The sequence below is a fragment of the Carettochelys insculpta genome, chromosome 5 (assembly GCF_033958435.1).
Source record: "Carettochelys insculpta isolate YL-2023 chromosome 5, ASM3395843v1, whole genome shotgun sequence".
Taxonomy (NCBI): Eukaryota; Metazoa; Chordata; order Testudines; family Carettochelyidae; genus Carettochelys; species Carettochelys insculpta.
The window spans coordinates 60115254-60131848 of record NC_134141.1 but is presented as its reverse complement, the minus strand read 5'-3'; the positions used below and the strand labels follow the sequence as shown (position 1 = coordinate 60131848).

At 44.1% G+C, this 16595-nt stretch overlaps 1 protein-coding gene across 2 annotated transcripts in view; it reads right to left on the bottom strand.

Moving 5' to 3' along the window:
- Positions 1-16595, bottom strand: part of KIF27 (kinesin family member 27) — a 66505-nt gene that overhangs the window by 33452 nt on the left and 16458 nt on the right. For both annotated transcript variants that reach the window (XM_074995176.1, XM_074995177.1), the window contains one exon: positions 11464-11607. In XM_074995176.1, the coding sequence (XP_074851277.1) occupies positions 11464-11607 (144 nt within the window). The remainder of the gene's footprint in view (positions 1-11463; positions 11608-16595) is intronic.

The window sequence follows — 16595 nt, the reverse complement described above, 5'->3', positions numbered from 1 at the left end:
CCCTCCTAAAAGGACGGAGTCATCCATCTGCTGTTCGGACCTAGAACCCCGGCAAGTTTGCTGCTTACCGGAAGCTAGAATCTGGGATATTACAGAGTCCTTGCCAAAAATCGTTAAACCTGTAGACTATTACCCCTTCCTGTTTCTCCATGTAGGAACTAATGATGCAGCTCAAAACAACTTTGACAACATCACAGAGGATTATATAACCCTAGGAAGGAAGATCAAGTCATACAGAACACAAGTGGTGTTCTCATCTATCCTCCCTGTGGAAGGAAGGGGTCTGGGTAGGGATCGTCGAATCACAGAGGTAAATGTGTGGTTGCGTAGGTAGTGTAGCAGAGAAGGATTTGGTTTCCTTGACTATGGGACTCTCGTTGGTGAACAGGGATTGCTGGGAAGAGATGGGATCCACCTCAAGAAGAGAGGAAAGAGCATCTTTGCACGCAGGTTTGCAAACCTCGTGAGGAGGGCTTTAAACTAGGTTCATCGGGGGACAGCGACACAAGCCCTGAGGTAAGTGGGGAAGGAGGAGAGAACAATCAAGTAGGTTTCCTGGGTGCAGAGGAGAAAGTGGGCCAATCAGCCACTTCTCTAAGATGCTTGTATACAAATGCCAGAAGCCTAGGGAACAAACAGGAAGAATTAGAAGCCCTGGCACAGTCAAAGTAGTATGAGGTGGCTGGAACAACAGAGATTTGGTGGGACGATTCGCATAACACGAGCACGGTCATGGAAGGTTATAAACTGTTTAGGAAGAAACAGACAGGGGAGCAAAGGAGGAGGAGTCGCGCTCTATGTGAGGGAGCAGCATGATTGCTCAGAGCTCCAGTATAAGGAGGGAGAAAATCCAGTTCAGTGTCTCTGGGTTAAGCTTAGAAGCGGAAGTAACAGAGGTGATGTTGTAGTTGGTGTCTGCTATAGACTGCCAGATCAGGGAGATGAGGATTTCTTTGGACAGCTAAATGAAGCTTCCAAATCACAAGCCCTGGTTCTCATAGGAGACTTTAATCATCCAGATATTTGTTAGGAGACCAATACATCAGCACACAGACAATCCAGGAAGTTCTTGGAGAAGGTTGGAAATGACTTCTTGATACAAGTGCTGAAGGAACCTACCAGGGGTCGTGCACAAATTGAATTGCTGCTCACAAACAGGGAAGAACTAGTAGGAAAAATAGAAGTGGGTGGAAACCTGGGCTGCAGCGACCATGAGACTGTAGATTTCAAGATCCGGACAATATGAAGCAAGGCGAGCAGTAACACATAGACCCTTGATTTCAAAAGAGCAGACTTCGACTCCCTGAGAGAACTGATGAGCAGGACCCCTTGGGAAACAAAAGATAAAGGGGAAGAGAGTTCAAGAGAAATGGCAGCATTTTAAAGAAGTCTTACTGAAGGCACAGGAACAAACCATCCCGCCGCATAGTTAGAAATGCAAACATGGTAGGCAACCAGCTTGGCTTAACCAATCCTTAGTCAGCTTAAACTCAAAAAGGATGCATACATAAATGGAAAATGTGGACAGTTGCCTAAGGAGGAGTATAAACATGCAGCTGGACAATGCCAGGGAGTAATCAGGAAAGCGAAAGCACAATTGGAACTGCAGCTGGCAAGGGATGTGAAGAGTAACAAGAACGGTTTCTACAGGCATGTGAACAATTAACAGGTTATCAGAGAAGGTGTGAGGCTGTTACTGGATGGGAGAGGTAACCTAATGACAGATGATATAAGAAAAGCTGAAGTACTCAATGCTTTTTTTGCTTCAGTCTTCACAGACAAACAACTCCCACACAATGGTCTGAGACAATGCAGTATGAAAATGTGAAGGGCAGCCATCTGTAGCGAAGGAACAAGTTCTGAGCTGTCCAGAAAAACTAGATGCACACAAATCCATGAGTCGGGATTTAATGCGCCCAAGGGTACTGAGGGAATTGGCAGATGTCATTGCTGAACCTTTGGCCATTATGTTTGAAGGGTTTTGGAGATCGGGAGAGATCCTGGATGATTGGAAAAAGGCAAATGTAGTGCCCATCTTTAAAAAAGGAAAGAAGGACAATCCAGGGAACTACAGACTGGTCAGTCTTACCTCGATCCCTGAGAAAATAATGGAGGGGTTCCTCAAGGAATCCATTTGGGAGCACTTGGAAGAGGGGAAGTGATCAAAAGTAGCCAATATGGATTCACTGGGGCAAGTCCTGCCTGACCAATTTGATTAGCTTCTATGACAAGGTAACAGGCTCTGTGGACATGGGGAAGTCAGTGGATGTGATATACTTTGACTTCAGCAAAGCTTTTGATACGGTTTCCCACAACATTCTTGCCCATAAGTTAAGGAAATATGGATTGGATCCTTAGCCTATAAGATGGATAGAAAACTAGCTTGATGGTCAGGCCCAGAGGGTAGTAGTCAATGGCTCAATATCTGGATGGTGGTCAGTTTCAAGTGGAGTGCCACAAAGCTCGGTTCTGGGGCCGGTGTTGTTCAACATCTTTATTAATGACCTGGATGAGGGACTGGATTGCACCCTCAGAAAGTTTGCGGATGACACAAAACTACAGGGAGAGGTAGATAAGTTGGAGGGCAGAGAGAGAATCCAGAGTGACCTGGAAAAACTGGAGGATTAGGCCAAAAGAAATCTGATGTGGTTCAACAAGAAGTGTAGAGTCCTGCACCTGGGGCGGAAGAATCCCAAGCACTGCTATAGGCTGGGGACCAACCAGCTCAGCAGCAGTACGATGGAAAGGGACCAAGGGGTTATGGTGAATGAAAGGCTGGATATGAGTAAACAGTGTGCCCTTGTAGCCAAGAAGGGTAAAGGCATACTAGGGTGCATTAGGAGGAGCATTTCGAGCAGATCTAGAGAAGTTGTTTTTCCCCTCTATTTGGCACTGGTGAGGCCACATCTGGAATATTGTGTCCAGTTTTGGGCCCCCCAGTACAAAAAGGATGTGGATGTGCTGGTACAGGTTCAGCGGAGGGCAACAAAAATGATCAAGGGGCTGGAGCACAAGACCTATGAGGATAGGCTAAGCGATTTGGGCTCGTTTAATTTACAGAAGAGAAGACTTCAGGGTGATTTAATAGCAGCCTTCAACTTTCTGAAGGGGAGCTCTAAAGAGGAGGGTGAGAAACTGTTCTCAGTGGTGTCAGATGACAGAACAAGGAGCAATGGTCTGAAGTTAAAGAGGGAGAGGTGTAGGTTGGATATTAGGAAAATCTACTTCACCAGGAGGGTGGTGAAGCATTGGAATGCCTTTGCCTAGAGAGGTGGTAGATTCTCCAAACCTCAAGTTTGTAAGTCCCAGCTTGACAAGGTCCTGGCTGGGAAGACTTAATGGGTGTTGATCCTGCTTGAAGCAGGGGGCTGGACTAAATGACCTCCTGAGGTCCCTTCCAGCCCTATGATTCTATGTAATTCCTCATTGGTGACCTTCCTCATACATCCTATTCTCAGGATCTTTCTATAACAGCTCCCCGCAAATGTCAATATCCTTCTCATTGAATCTTTTATCATCACCCATGTCTTACATCCATACAACTTGCTGCTGAACACATATTTTCAAGAGGCTCAGCTTTGTTCCTCAGCTAATCGCTCTGATTTTCCAGACCTTATCCATCATCTTCACATTTGCTCTTCCTTTCGCTATTCTAGTCACTATTTCATTCTTACATTCTAGATAATAGGTAATGTTGCTCCCCAAATATGTGAGCTTCTCCATGTTCTCTAGTCCAAGCCCATTTTCTTATCTCCAAATACCGTTGTCTTAATTTTATCAATGTTCGTAACCAGTTCATACCACCTCCCTTCCTCATTTAGCACCTGCACCATTCTCGTTAGCTTCTCTTAATTTTACTTGCTAACCATATCACCCGCAAACCTTGAGATCTTAATTCTCATCCCACGTACCAATATCCCTTCTACCTCTTCCTTGATCTTGTCCATCTCTCTCTAGATTATTGATGAAGATACTCAGTGATATCAGATCTCCTTGTCTCGTACCTCTACTTGTTCAAACCAACTTCCCAACTCTCTGCACAGTCTCACCTCTGCATCGTTGTTGATATCCTTCAAACATCCATATCAGTCTGCTATCCACACCATACAACTCCAACACTGCCCAAGTCACATTCTGATTTATACTGTCAAATGCCTTCTGAAAAACTGATTAAGTAATTGTAGATGTTCTTGTTCTTTTGTCGAGCTTTCTCCGTTATCATTATTGGCTGTATGCTATTTCTCTCTCTCCTGAATCCCGTTTGCTCATCCTCTAGATGTTCTTTTATCTGTGATCTCAGTCTCTCCATCAGTATCATCATCAGCACCTTGCCTAGATGATTCATTAGGGCAATCATTCTGTAGTTCTCACTCTCCAATGCGCTTCCTTTCTTGTGGACTGTCACTAGCACAGATATTGTCCATTCCTTAGATGCCTTCCCCTCTTTCCATGTTATATTACATAGGGTATTTCCTGAATCATACTTTCTCCACCATATTTGATCATCTCTCCCGTGATCTTATTTCCAGGGCTCTTGTTGTTCTTTAGTCATTTTACTGCTCTTTCTACTTCCTCCTTCAAAATATTGGTCTCACTCTCGATGCTTGGAGGTGGTATCTCTTTCAGTTCTTCAATCAGTCTCTCTGGGCTTGTCTACACTACCACTTTCCTTCGAAGGAAGGATGGTCATTAGGGTGTCGGGAGTTTACTAATAAAGTGCTGCAGTGCATATGTAGCACTTCATTAAGCGAATTCCCCCCGCAGCAACTTCAAAGTTTAAAACTGCAAAGTACCGGCACGCATCTCCTCAAAATTTTGAGGAATAAATAAAGGGACTTCAAAGTTGCCCCAGAACCTCCAAGTACTGGTAGGTGAGCTGCGGCTAGATGCGTGCTGGTACTTCAAAGTTTAAAACTTCGAGGTTGCTGCAGCAGGGAATTTGCTTAATGAAGAGCTACGTATGCACTGCAGCACTGTATTAGTAACTCCCGACACCCTAATTACCATCCTTCCTTCGAAGGAAGGTGTTAGTGTAGACAAGCCCTCTGAGACAGTCGGGTCCAACTGTGTTTGTACAGATCAGTGCACTATCACGTCCATTGCTGCACAAACTTCTCCTTATTCATGGCAACCAAAGACAAGAATGATGAGGTGCTCATCTGCTTTGGCTGCCACTTCCCATTAATATTCTTGATCATCTTATACACCTCCCTGGTCTTATAGTTGCTGTAATACCTCTCTATATCTTCACACTACTCCTCTAATCATTTTGCCTTATCCATTCTGGCAGCTTTTCTTACCTCATTGCATTTCGCTCTATATTGCTGTCCCGCCCTCTTAGAAACATCCCTTCTGATCGCCAATGTTTTCTTCTCTTGGAGCAACTTCAGTGTCTCCTGAGCAATCCACTTCTTACTGATCTTCTTTTCTTCTGGAACTGTCTGCTCAATTGCCTCTATCACTGTGGCTGTCCCTTGACTCTTATCTTGGTCCTTCTCTGTGCAAGCATTCCTGATCTTCTCTTTGAGCACTGCTCTATATGCATTCACTATTTCTTCCTTGCCTAGCCTCGTCACATCTCTTCTTATCTTAAACGGTGCCTTATACCTTCTCTAGCTATTGCAGAGAAACTAAATGATTTCTTCGCTTCAGTCTTCATGGCTGAGGATATTATAGAGGTTCCCAAATCTGAGCTGTCCTTTGTAGGTGACAAATCTGAGGAACTGTCCCAGATTGAAGTGTCAGTAGAAGAGGTTTTGGAACTAATCGATAAGCTAAACAGTAACAAGCCTCCAGGACCAGATGGCATTCACCCAAGGGTTCTGAAAGAACTCAAATGTGAAATTGTAGAGCTATTAATGGTGGTTTGTAACCTATCTTTTAAATCAGCTTCGGTACCCAATGACTGGAAGACAGCTAATATAACGCCAATATTTAAAAAGGGCTCTTGAGGAGACCCTGGCAATTACAGACCGGTAAGTCTAATGTCAGTACCGGGCAAATCAGTAGAAACAATAGTAAAGAATAAAATTGTCAGACACATAGAAGAACATGATTTGTTGGGCAAAAGTCAGCATGGTTTCTGTAGAGGGAAGTCCTGTCTTACTACTCTATTAGAGTTCTTTGAAGGGGTTAACAAACATGCAGACAGGGGGGATCCAATGGACATAATATACTTAGATTTCCAGAAAGCCTTTGACAAGGTCCCTCACCAAAGGCTCTTATGTAAATTAGGTGGTCATGGGATAGGAGCAAAGATCCTTTCATGGATTGGAAACTGGTTAAAAGACAAAGGGTTGGAATAAATGGTAAATTTTGACAATGGAGGGGGGGTAACTAGTGGTGTTCCCCAAGGGTCAGTCCTGGGACCAGTCCTGTTCAACTTGTTCGTGAATGATCTAGAGAAAGGGGTAAGCAGTGAGGTGGCAAAGTTTGCAGATGATACCAAGCTGTTCAGGGTAGTCAAAACCAAAGTAGATTGTGAAGAACTTCAAAAAGATCTCAACAAACTGAGTGATTGGGCAGCAAAATGGCAAATGAAATTTAATGTGGGTAAGTGTAAGGTAATGCACATTGGGAAAAATAACCCCAATTATACATACAATGTGATGGGGGCAAATTTAGATACAACAGATCAGGAAAGGGATCTTGGAATTATAGTGGATAGTTCTCTGAAAACATCCACGCAGTGTGCAGCGGCAGTCAGTAAAGCAAATAGGATGTTAGGAATAATTAAAAAAGGGACAGAGAATAAGACGAAGAATATCATACTTCCCCTATATAAAACTATGGTACGCCCACATCTTGAGTACTGCGTGCAGATGTGGTCTCCCCACCTCAAAAAAGATATACTGGCATTAGAAAGGGTTCAGAAAAGGGCAACTAAAATGATTAAGGGTTTGGAAAGGGTCCCATATGAGGAGAGGCTAGAGAGACTGGGACTTTTCAGTCTAGAAAAGAGGAGATTGAGGGGCGACATGATAGAGGTATATAAAATCATGAATGGTGTGGAGAAAATGAATATTGGAAAGTTATTTACTTGTTCCCATAATATAAGAACTAGAGAACCCCAAATGAAATTAATGGGTAGTAGGTTCAAAACTAATAAAAGAAAATTTTTCTTCACACAGCACACAGTCAACCTGTGGAACTCCTTGCCGGAGGAGGCTGTGAAGGCCAGCACTCTAACAGAGTTTAAAAAAGAGCTTGATAAATTTTTGGAGGTCAGGTCCATAAATGGCTATTAGCCAAGGGTAAAGTATGGTGCCCCTAGCCTTTAGTCAAAGGCTGGAGACAGATGGCAGGAGACAAATCGCTTGATCATTCTTCGGTTCACCTCCTCTGGGTCACCTGGCACTGGCCACTGTCGGCAGACAGGATCCTGGGCTGGATGTACCTTTGGTCTGACCCAGTATGGCTGTTCTTATGTTGAGTTTCACCTTGATGTTTGGAATCACTAGACTGTGGTCCAAGTGTATATCTGCTCCTTGGAAAGTTCAGAACTGCTGTACTGATGTTGCCCATCATCATCTTATCAAAATCATATCTCATGGTTCTTGGCCTTCCTGGCATTCAATCATTATGTCAACCTCCTACAGTTCTTCTGTTGGAATCTCATGTTGCAGATCACCATCTCATACTCCATAGCAAACTAGTAGTTCTTGCCTCATTCATTTCTTTCTCTGTATCCAAACCTTCCCATGACTCTCTCCCAACCTTCGTTATCTGTTCTCACCTTAGCGTTCCAATCTCCTCCAATGATCAACACATATCTTTTCAGTATCTCCTCCAGCATCTTTGTCAAATCTTTATGGAGTAGCTCAATCTCTTCCTCAGTGCATCCAACATGGGTGCATATACCTGAACAACTGAGATGTTGAACAGTTTCACTTCAAATCTTGCTATCATCATTCTTGCACTCACCCGTTTGTATCTTAACAATGCTCCTCTAGCTCTTTTGCTAAGAAGGAAGCTGACTCCTGCCTCATGCTTCGCTTTGTTCCCTGACCAAATGACTTCGCAACTGCATATCTCTCCTGATGCCGTCCAACATATCTCCGCCAGTCCAAGTATATCGCATCGGTATCGCTCCATCTCCTTTCGAAGCAGCTCTAACTTTCCAGTCACCCACAGCATTCAGACTTTCCACGTTCCAATTGACAGCATGTGTGTTAGTTATCATCTTTTTTTGGTAGCCAATTTATCAATCCAAACCCGATCGCTTGATTGGTACTGCGGACCTTGTTTATCTAGGGAATATCTGAGAAGGCATCTTTTATCAGTTAGTTGTACTGGCATCAGATTTCACTCATGCTGTTTTACGGTCAGTGCATCTCCACTCATCTGACTGACCGTCCTCCTTTATCTAGGTTTGGGACTGGCAGGAAACCCCTATAAGCTTCATAGTGGGGTTTAATTATCCTACTTTTCTTCAAAACCCTCACCAAAATCCACATCTTTCACAGCACCTACAAAAACTGGTTATCTAACAGTGGAGAAGTTAATACAACAGTCAATAAAAGACAGTCAAAATGAAGATATTTAATTATAAAATATATGTAATATTGACCTACAATGATCATATCTTTCTTACTCATCTGAGCCTGAGCATTTCCCTGCTGCCTGTCCGTTGCCAGAGACTTTCCCTACTGTTGGAGTCTTCACCGTCAGAGGGGAAAGGCTCCAGCAGCAGGGAGCTGCTCAAGACTTCTCCCGCAATGGGGGAAGAGATCTAGCAGTGGGGAACTGCTCCTCCCACCTCCCCCAGAATCTTTTCCTATAGCAGAAAAATGCTCCAGCAGTGGAGAGGATATTCCTATTTTTACCTGTATAATGTAGACAGGAAGGTCCGGCTTGAGTGATTAGAGAACTCTGTGGCCTATCCACACCGTACATACAGGTCTGTACTTGCATTGCCTTCATCATGTCTCACTGTCTACACTGTTACTTAAACTCATGCTGGGGAGGGGGATACCTGCTAAAAGCCTGAAGGTGTAAGGAGCTGGTGACAGAGGGGCTTTTAGCTGGCAGAGGCAGGTCTACAGCCTGTTTAATGCCAGCAGCAGCCTCTGCTGGCAGGGAGATCTCTCATGGCTATGATGATTAGCATAATCCCAGGGCTAATCAGCAGCCACTTGCAATTGTGAGACTGCTCATTAGCATGAAGCTGCTGAGAGAACATGTCAGTGTAAACCTAGCCTGAGCGACCTGCTCATAGGTCATCAGGAGAAGGATATGTGCAAAATTACCTGGAGACCCTCAAGTGAATGGCCATGCTCAGGCATGTTAGGGTGAATTGCATAGGCACTTGAACAACGCGGTGAGGTACGTGGGGTGGAGGCAGGGTCCAGAGACCCTTTTAAATTGTGATAGGGAAATATGCCTTAGCACAAAAGGCTAAACCACAAACTCCAGACCAAGAACTGAGGAACCAAGTGAATTGGAGAAGTCTAACTCAGTTAGCAATGGAATTTACTGAACTGCTTGCAGACTGCACTGTCTGCAGCCACACCCCTGGTCTAAAATTGACAAACAGAAAAACCCTATACGGAAAAGAGCCATGGCCTCTGACCTAGCAGCCCAGAGGCGCCAGCTGCATACCTTAAAAGGGAAAAAGAAATATGGGATGTATGGTTGTGTAAAAAAGGGGAAGGGGCTGAGAGGGGCTGCAGGTGAAGAGAAGCAGAAGCAACCAGGATGTGATGCGTCAGGCCTCGGGTGGAGCCAGCAAACGGCAGATCATAAAAGGGGGCAACAAAGTAAGGAGGGGGAGGAACTCCCAAATCCTGGAGAGACCGGATGCTGTCTGCGACAAGGACTGATCACCCTTTGCCGCTCCTCCCGCCTGTTCATGAGTTAAATAGAGTAGTGTGTGAAAACCTATTGGTACCACAAAGAAATTTGTAAAAGTATAGCTTAGATAGCCAGATGCAGTGTTTTAATGTTTTGTTCCTGTACCTGCTCAGCTACGTAAGTAAAAGTCAGCAGTTGCATTTTATCTCTGGCTTTTCTTTTGATACCCTGCCATAGCTATGTGTATTGCTGTGTGTATGTCTTTAGTTTTATGAGTCTGTAAGGGTCACGTGTAAGGCTGAGACAAAGACGCCCCAGGACCCCTGAGAGGGCTTTGAGCCAATGACCGGGAAGTTCTGAAAGCAAGCTGCCTCAGCTGGGAAGCGTGGTCCGCTGAACCTTTGGTGTTCTACAGAACAGAGTGTTGTTTGCGTCTGTACGTCACTTTCTCCTATTAATCCTTAAGCCCTATCCCCTGAAACTCAAAACTCACACTTCCTGGGGATAGATAACAGCTCTTAGAAATCAGGATAGATAACAGACAATGAATTCCACCGACCTGTGAGCTATTTTAGAGAACTACTGGGAGTTAGAAAAACCCCAAGGGGTGTTTCTTTTCCTTTTGGGTGCAATCCTATTCCTCCTGTTAGCAGTGTGGTGTAAGCCACAGCTATAACTACGTCAGTTTCTTAATAAATAGCACAAATCACTCTCAGTGGAGCGGGCCATCACTGGGAAGCAGCCCTCCCTTTTCCCCACTTCACCCACCTCTCACCTCCACCCTTATTTAGGACTTGGAGCACAGCATATTTGCTCCTCAGGATAAAGAGAAGAGGAGGTAAGATGAGATAGAGTGAAAAAGGAAAGTGAAGAGAAAAACTCTGATTCTCCCATACTTAAAATATACGCAACATATTTTCATTAGTTTTAGGGAATAGTAACATTTGTGGATCTTATGAGACAGTCAATTTTAGGCAAAATATACTTAATATTCCATTTGTGACCTGATGGACCTCTGGCTATTAGGCAACGAATTAAACTCACCGTAATTCTTTTATCAAGTACACATGCCATGTGAAGAAATAAGGAGCGTCTTTGTTACGCTACCCTGATTTCCATGTTAGCAAATCTTCCTGTGTATTTAGGTTAAAATCTTGTCACATTGACAAAGCTTCCAATAACTTCAGTGGCATCAGAATTTCACCTCTAAATTTTCTGGATAATGGACATTTCTAACCCCTTCAAGCCAAAGATCTCAAAAGGCTTAATTCTTCAATATTCATAAAGAGCCACTGCTCCTCAGTAATGTTGATAAATATTACTGCACTTGTTTGACGGATGGGACAAGGAACAAATATAGTAAGTGATTTCCCTAAAGTTATGCAGTAAGTCTGCTAGGCCAGAACACAGAGGTCTTGAGTCTCAGTGCTATGTTTTAGCCACTAGATAAAACTGGGCAAAAATAATTTTCTCAAAGTTGGTCACAGTTATGGAATCTAAGGCATAAATTAGACAGTCTGAGATAAAATTCCCACCAACAAAATAACTGTTGCCCAAGGGCTGCAAAATTCAATCAAATTTTAATAACTCTAGTAATTCCTGCATTCCAATTTGTCTCTTATTTGAGCCAAACTTACCCAGTAAAATGTGCAAACAAACAAACAAACTTACTAGTAATTTATTTGTTTCTTTTGCCTCTTTCAGAGATTCTAGATGTTCTTGGTTTTCCTGTATCAATGTTAGTATTTGATCCTGTAGTGTCTTCAGTTCAAGCTCTTTTTGACTGAATACTTCTTCATCTGTAGCTAAAGCCTGCTATGTAACAGAAAGGAGACATGGGATAGGAACAGTGTTATTCTCACAATTGAATAATTAAGAGATTTGTTATTTGGTGTTAAGAAAAGTAGACTTGAACTGAAAAATTTCCCAAGGAATACCACTAGTAGATTTTTCATAAATGATGTGTTAATTCTAGTATGTCTTAACAACTCAGTATGTCTTATTATTTCTTCCATTTTGTTGATGATCTCTGGACCTTTTTAAAATAAAAGTTTATGGGTCCTGCCACACCTATCATAGGAGGAAAAAAAAAAAAAAACAGGGGAGAGACTGCACGGGAGAAGGCCAATCAGGGGAGGCTGCAACTGGCTAGCTGATCACTATAAAAGGAGCTCTAGTGCAGAGCAGACAGTTCCTAGCTGGAGCTAGAGGAATGCAGTGGTGCTCCTGGCTGGTCAAAAGAAAATATGGCTCCCCAGACAGCTCAGTGCTGGCAGGGACTGAAGGAATGAAAAGGAAGCCCTGACTGGCTGCTGGGCCTGAACTTAGAAGAGCCCTGAGGAAATGCTGAAGGACTGGTGCAGGCTAGAGTTGTGGAGAAGTGACGCAAGCAACACATGGTACATGGCTGCTATTGTTAGGGACCCTCAGCTGAGACCCTGAGTAGTGGGTGAGCCTCAATCCTCTAATAGGCCATTGGAGAAATGGCCTAGAATTGGACAGTGATAAACTCCCAGAAGGTGATCTGAATTACTTAGAGACCAGTGAGGGCAAAGCTATTGCCTCCAGAGATGAAGCCCTGGCTGTACATCCTGATACCAGGACTAGGACTATTTAAAGACTGCAGATACACCCAACCAGAAGGGGATACTTGGGAGTGGTAGGTATATGCCGTTACACTTCCCAAAAAACATGCCAGTAACCAGAACTACAGTATGCACAATGGTATACAAATACAATGCTGCTTTCAGCATTCAGTAAAATTTAGTCACAAGGTCCATGAACTTTAAAAGAGTGAAAATCTTTCATAAAATAACCAAGAATTTACCACTGCCTTCTTTGTTCTATAACTGTGATGAGAACCACATTAATAATGTCAGAAGAGACCTGAAAATTTCTTGTGATGTCTTCACAGGCAGAAGATCTCAGGCTGGTCTAAGCAACTTCCAGAGTGCAAGTGCTGCAGTAGCTGCGCAGCACACTAGAGCTCTGCAGCCATGGATGTGTGATAGATCCAGAGGAGAACAAACCCTACCCTCTCAGATAATCTTATCACACTTAACAGGCTCCCCAAAAATCATTCTTTTCCCAGAGCAGATACATAGAGTCACTGCACCACAACTATCACATATTGCAACCAAAAATTGGTGAATGAATCCCAGAAAGCAACTCACACACATGCACGTACGCATGCACGCTGAACTGGTGATGAAAACTTCCATACCCTCCCCAGGACCACAGCAAAGAGGAGGACATCAGTAGGACATATACGAGGTTGGTTAGGGGCCAGGTTTGTTTACATGAGCTCTACCTCGAAAATTCAACTCTCCATCACTCACATGCAAAACGGACCTGAGCCATATCTCCATTACCCTGGACTGGTTAGCTGGACATACTTCTTCTGGATATAGTTGTTCTACCCATCTCTTAGAATCATAGGATTGCAAGAAACCTCAGAAGCTCATGAAGTCCAATCTGCTGCTCAAAGCAAGACCAATCCCAACTAAATCATCTTCAGACAGGGATTTATCAAGCAGGGACAAACACCTGTAAGGATGGAAAGATTCCATCCTATTCTTAAACTATTCCTGTGCTTCACCACCCTCCTAGTGAAATAGTTTTTCATAAATATCCAACCTAGACCTCTCCCACAGCAACATGACACCATTGCCCCTCATTCCGTCATCACTGAAAACAGCCTCTCTCCATCGTCTTTGGACCTCCCTCACTTTGAGATAGTTGAAGGCAGCTATCAAATCCCGCCCCCCCCCCAAAATCGGGTGACCATATTTCCCTATGTGAAATATGGGACACCTGATAACAAGGCTTGGAGTTGACCAAGTTCAATGGCAATCCATCATAACTGTGCAGTACAAACATTCAAAATAGCATTAAGTTGACTGAGCCCCCATTTCAACAACATACTCCATTACTATAACAAAATTAGGTAAAAATTCAAAATATATATCTACAACTAAGTGGTTATTGCTCTGTAGAAGTGCCTGCCTTGTCCTCATCATGCTGTCCACCACAGCAAGGGCTGGTAGAGAAAGGGCTGGTAGAGAAAGAAAGAGAAGTGCAGGAGCCAGAACAGGGTGCTTGGGGTATATGGGTGAGTGACTGCAAATCAGGGCTGGGTGTTTGTGCGCAGGAGGGCAGGAATCAGCGATGGGGGCAGGAATCTGGGAGGAGTGAGGAACCCTGGGGCTGGGTACTGGGACAATGTAAGCCATGTGTTATATTTGCAGCAGTATAAAAAGAGAATGAAACCTACTAGGCCAGTTTCCCACCCCACAACCCCCCTTTAATTTGATTGGAGTCAATGGATTCACAAAAGATAAATTATACCCCTAGCTTTCAAAGCAAAATAATATATTATTCCATAACTGATACCTTTCAATACTTGACTGAATTCAATACAGCACAGCATGCCTTCTAATAGCCATATACACTATGCCAAGCCCATTACCAAACCTTCCAACCCATCAGCAGTCTGAACATAACAGACCTACATTCTAATACTCTACTATGTAAACAGGATTTTCAGAGCTTGAAACTTACAAGTCCCCATAAGAGGTACAGCACTAAATGGTTTGGAAATCCTCACCCCTTCCCCGATGCTGCCTCCTGCAATCTCCCTCTGACATCACCCATCATGGGTTTTTCTGTCCCAAACAATGACAACCTCCCATCTAACCACTGGGCCCAGATGCCCCACTCCAACCCAGAGATGACCAGGCCACATGATACCTGTTTGTTTCCTAGTTGCTGCCTGTGAGCCATCCCCTCCTCCCCCAGCTTTACAGTCCTGGCCTGGCTAGTTCTCCCATTCCCCAGAGAAGGGCCAGATTAAGGGCTGTAGACAAATGGTTCAAATACCCCTTCCCAAACATATACTAAAACTTAATGGAAATCACTTATCTGGAAATCCAGCTCTGACTAAAAAGTCAAATAAATAGGATCTATGGTAAAGTTCCTCTACTTCTTAATTTACCAGCATCCATTTATAAAGTTACACAGGATATATTTTAAATATTATTGTAGCTATTGGAAACTGACCAAAACTCCTGAGAGTTATGTAGTGAAAAGAATTCTTTCCCTCTAAACCATTAACACCTATGCGAAGCAGAGCAGCCAGACTCCCTACCCACACCCTATTTCTCCCATCACCTCACCTTTTTCCACCTCCTCTCATAGGATAGGGGATGTGGCTCTGGCATTTGAGGGAAGGCACAGGCAGAAAGAATGGAGCAGGGGGGTAGCCTCCCTGAAGGGGGTGTTCCACCTGCCACACCAACCTGAGCAATTTAAAAGGGTCTGGGACACCCAGGCCAATTTAAATTATCTGGGGGTCCTGGGCACTTGCCCCTTTGGCCCCATCCATCAGTGAGCCAGGCTGAGCCCCCTCTCATACTCCAAACTCCTGCGCCTCAGCCTGGAGCTCCCTCCTGTTGCACCACAAACCCTTCAACCCAGGCTCTACCTCACACTCCTGGCTGGAGCACCCTCATCCCATCCCACACTCCAGCCTTCCATTTCTTGTTAACTTCCTTTTTGTGTTACAGCTCACCAAAGATTGCCCTATTAAGCCAAGCTGTTCATCTACCATATGTGCTTTTCTTACCGCAGATTGGGGTGGTATGTTCCTGCACCCTCTTCAGGGCTTCTTTAAAATACAGCCAGCTCTTCTGGACTCCTTTTTTCCTCATGTTGGCTTCCCAGGGGATCCTGCCCATCAGTTCCCTGAGGGAGGAGACCAAGCCTGCTTTTCTCAAGTCCAGGGTCCATATTCTTCTGCTCTCCTTTCTTACTTTGGTCAAGTTCATGGTCTTGATCATCTCATGATCACTGCTTCCCAGGTTGCCACCCATATTTACTCACTGTACCAACTCCTCTCTGTTTGTGAGCAGCCGGTCAAGCTAAGCCCGGCTCCTGGTTGGTTCCTTCAGCACTTAAACCTGGAAGCTGTCCTCAACATCCTCCAAAAACTTCTTGGATTGCCTCTGTATTGGTCTTCCAGCAGATGTCCGGGAGACTGAACCAGGGCCTGTGATCTGGCAGCTTCCATTAATTGTCCAAAGAAAACCTCATTAACCTGATCTGGCAGTCTATAGTAGAACTCCACCACCACAACACCCTTGTTTCTCCCACCCTTAATTTTAAAACAAAGACACTCAACAGGCTTCTCTCCTATTTTATACTGATCTCAACTCCTCCACCTTTTTTCCTGTCCGTCCTTCCTGAATGGTGTATAGTCTTTCACGACAGCGTACCAATCATATGCGTTGTCCCACCACATCTCTGTTATTCCAATCACATCATAGTTCCTTGTTTGTGCTAGGACTTCCAATTCTTCCTGCTTGTTTCCTAGGCTTCCTGCATTTGTGTACAGACACCTAGGATAACTACTCAACTGCCTTGCTTTCTCAGTTCTACTCAGAGCTTCTCCTCTGTTGCACCTTCACCCTTGTATTTCTTCCCAGCAACCTTGTCTGTGAAGATGCTCTTCCCTCTCCTCATTAGGTGGATCCCATCTCTTCCTATCAATCCAACTGCTCTGAAAGCATGCCAGCATCCAGGACATGACTGAGTCTTCCAAAACTCATCAAACCTTCAAATTATTACCCCTTTCTACTTCTCCATGTAGGAGCTGATGATATAGCCAAGAATGACCTTGAGCAGATCACTGCAGATTATGTAGCACTGGGAAGGAAGATCAAGGAATATGGAGTGCAAGTGGTGTTCTCATCCATCCTCTCAGCTGAAGGAAGGGGTCCAGGTAAGGATTGTCGAATTGTGCAAGT